This window comes from Tasmannia lanceolata, unplaced genomic scaffold, assembly GCF_043159265.1.
Source record: "Tasmannia lanceolata isolate RefF3 unplaced genomic scaffold, GAP_Taslan_0.1 ptg000015l, whole genome shotgun sequence".
NCBI classification, from domain to species: Eukaryota; Viridiplantae; Streptophyta; class Magnoliopsida; order Canellales; family Winteraceae; genus Tasmannia; species Tasmannia lanceolata.
In genome coordinates this window covers 2,810,668-2,813,808 of record NW_027518692.1, presented here as the reverse complement: position 1 = coordinate 2,813,808, position 3,141 = coordinate 2,810,668, and the positions used below count along the sequence as shown (strand labels likewise).

At 52.2% G+C, this 3,141-nt stretch overlaps 1 protein-coding gene across 1 annotated transcript; it reads left to right on the top strand.

Annotated features, from left to right (window-relative positions):
* Positions 1 to 1,605: 1,605 nt before the first annotated feature.
* On the top strand, positions 1,606 to 2,598 carry LOC143846853 (uncharacterized). The gene is made up of 2 exons (XM_077355444.1): positions 1,606 to 1,904; positions 2,013 to 2,598. The coding sequence occupies exons 1-2, from the start codon at positions 1,606 to 1,608 to the stop codon at positions 2,596 to 2,598; spliced, it is 885 nt and encodes a 294-aa protein (XP_077211559.1).
* Positions 2,599 to 3,141: the final 543 nt, after the last annotated feature.

Below are 3,141 nucleotides of genomic sequence, written 5' to 3'. Positions count from 1 at the left end.
GCGACCCCAGTCAAGGGGGGTCATCAGCACGATTATGGGCGGACTGGCCGCGGGGGGCACCTCAGCTGCTACTCGTAAAGCATATGCACGCCGAGTCAACGCCGTGCACACATGCAGCAAGAAGACAAGGATGGAGAATGAAATCTCCTTTTCAGACGCAGACCTGGACAACCTGATACTGCCCCACGACGACGCCTTGGTCTTAACCATGCTCGTCGCGAACTGGGAAGTGAAGAAAATTCTCGTCGACAACGGGAGTTCAGCTGATATCCTGTACTATCATGCCTTCCAGAAAATGATGATAGGTGACGATCGTTTGAAGTCGGCGAACTCAGATCTCTTCGGTTTCTCGGGAGAAGTCGTAAAAGTGGAGGGGCAGATTGAACTCCCAGTCCTCGTCGGAGAGCCGTCCTGCCAAGCGTTCACCATGGTCAATTTCCTAGTAGTGAGGGCCACTTCGGTCTATAACGTTATTTTAGGACGGCCTGGCCAGAACCTGATTCGCGCGGTGGCTTCGGCGTATCACCAGAAGATGAAGTTCATAATGCCAAACGGCGTGGGAGAAGTCCGGGGAGACCAACCCCAGTCTAGGGAGTGCTATGCCATGGCACTCAAAGGCAAGAGGGCGGTGGAGTCAATGCCAATTGACCTACTAGACCTGAGGGACAAATCCCAGGGGACTCAGCCCGCCGAAGACCTCATCTCCATCCCTCTGAGCAAGGACGATAATGAGAAAGTCGTCCAGATCGGATCCTCTCTAAGCAGCAGCGTCCAGCACCGCCTCACCCAGTTCCTTCAAGACAATGTAGACGTCTTCGTATGGGCTCCCGTTGATATGCCTGGCATAGACCCGGAGATCAGCACTCACAGACTTGGTGTTGACCCAACCTGCAGGCCCGTGAAACAGAAAAGAAGGCACTTCGCCCTTGAAAGGCGGCAGGCGATAAGAGAAGAAGTGGAGAGGCTTTTAAAGGCTGACTTCATTCGAGAAATCCAGTACCCGGACTGGTTGGCAAACGTAGTCCTGGTGAAGAAAACAAATGGGAAGTGGAGGACCTGTGTTGATTTCACTGATCTGAACAAGGCCTGTCCCAATGACAGTTATCCGCTCCCGAAAATTGACAAGCTCATTGACGCCACCGCAGGTCACGAGCTGCTGAGCTTCATGGATGCCTTCTCCGGGTACAACCAAATCAGAATGTATGAGTCAGACATACCAAAGACTTCGTTTGTGACAGATCAGGGGACGTACTGCTACCGTGTCATGCCCTTCGGCCTCAAAAATGCCTGAGCCACTTATCAAAGGCTCGTGAACAGGCTTTTTCAGAACCAGAACGGCCATAACATGGAAGTCTACGTTGACGATATGCTGTTCAAGAGCCGAAGTGTGCAGGATCATGTCTCAGACCTCAAAGAAACATTCGAAGTCCTGAGGAAGCACAGCATGAACTCAACCCCACCAAGTGCACATTCGGTGTCAGCTCGGGAAAGTTCTTGGGGTTTATGGTAAGCCAGCGAGGGATAGAGGCCAATCCAGAGAAGATTAAGGTAGTGGTGGAGCTCACTCCACCAAAAACTATCAGAGAAGTGCAACGGCTGACAGGAATGGTGGCCGCACTGGGGCGCTTCATCTCGAAATCTGCAGAGAAGTGCATGCCCTTCTTCAGCGCAGTCAAAGGACTCAAGAGTGCACCCTGGACAGAAGAGTGCCAAACCGAGTTCGAGGAATTAAAGCAGTACTTATCCTCTCCACCACTGTTGTCAAAGTCGGAGCCAGGTGAGGAGCTACTCCTATATCTGTCTGTAAGCCCCACGGCTCTAGCTGCCATCCTAGTTCGTGAAGAGCACCGCCAGCAAAAGCCTGTCTATTATGTCAGCAAAGTTCTCCATGACGCCGAAATCAGGTACCAACGGGTCGAGAAATTGGCTTACGCGCTGGTAATGGCAGCTAGGAAGTTAAGGCCGTATTTTCAAGCCCACACTATAAAAGTCCTGACCGATCAGCCGCTCAGGCAAGTTCTCCATCGACCAGACATCTCGGGACGACTCGTGAATTGGGCCGTGGAGCTGAGCGAATTCGACATCCAGTACGTACCAAGGCCAGCGATCAAGGCTCAAGTGCTGGCAGACTTCCTAGCTGAGTGCACCATCCCCCAGCAGATCACTGAATCCGAAATTGTTCAAACCCCAGTTGTGGAAAAGGCATTCACAACGAAGGAACAATCAGAAGATGGGACTGAAGCAACAATCATCCCCGCACCAGCAGAACAGAATCCATCAACCGTCGAACCAAACTGGGAAGTGTACGTCGACGGATCTTCGAACAAGGGTGGCTATGGATCCGGTTTGGTTCTCACCGGACCCGATAACTTCACTGCAGATTATGCCTTGAGGTTCGGATTCCGCGCGTCCAACAATGAGGCAGAGTATGAAGCCCTCCTCGCCGGGATGAATCTCGCAGTCCAGACCAGAGCCCAGAGGCTTAAAGCGTACTACGACTCCCAGCTGGTTGCAAACCAGATTCAAGGAGTCTATGAGGGCCGCCCGCAACGAGCATATGATCAAATACCTCTCCAAGGTCCGCCAGCTAGCCAGTAAGTTCAAAAGTTTTGAGGTCATCAGAATCCCCAGAACAGAGAATGCAAAAGCAGATGTGCTGTCCAAGCTTGCTGCCTCCGGATACACTACTCTTGAGAGTATATGCATGGAGTTCTTACAGAAATCCAGTATCGAAAGTGAGGCCGGTGAAGTAATGCAGGTGGAGAATGAGTCATGCTGGATGGACGAAATCATTGAATACCTGCGCAGTGGTAAACTTCCTGAAGCCAAGAAAGAAGCCCGCAAAGTGATACAGAGAGCCGCCCGATTTTCCCTCAGAGGTGAGAGCCTGTACAAGAGATCGTACACCCTCCCGTACCTAAAGTGCCTCCGGCCTGGCGACGCCGCTTACGCCCTGCAAGAGACGCACGAAGGGATCTGCGGAGAACATCTGAGGGGCAAGCCCTGGCGATCAAAGTGTTGCTCAGAGGTCTGTACTGGCCTACCTTAAGGCAAGACGCACTGAGTCTGGTTAAAATGTGCGAGAGATGACAGAAATTCTCTCCCACTATCCACCAGCCTGCTCTGTCGATGGCTCCGATC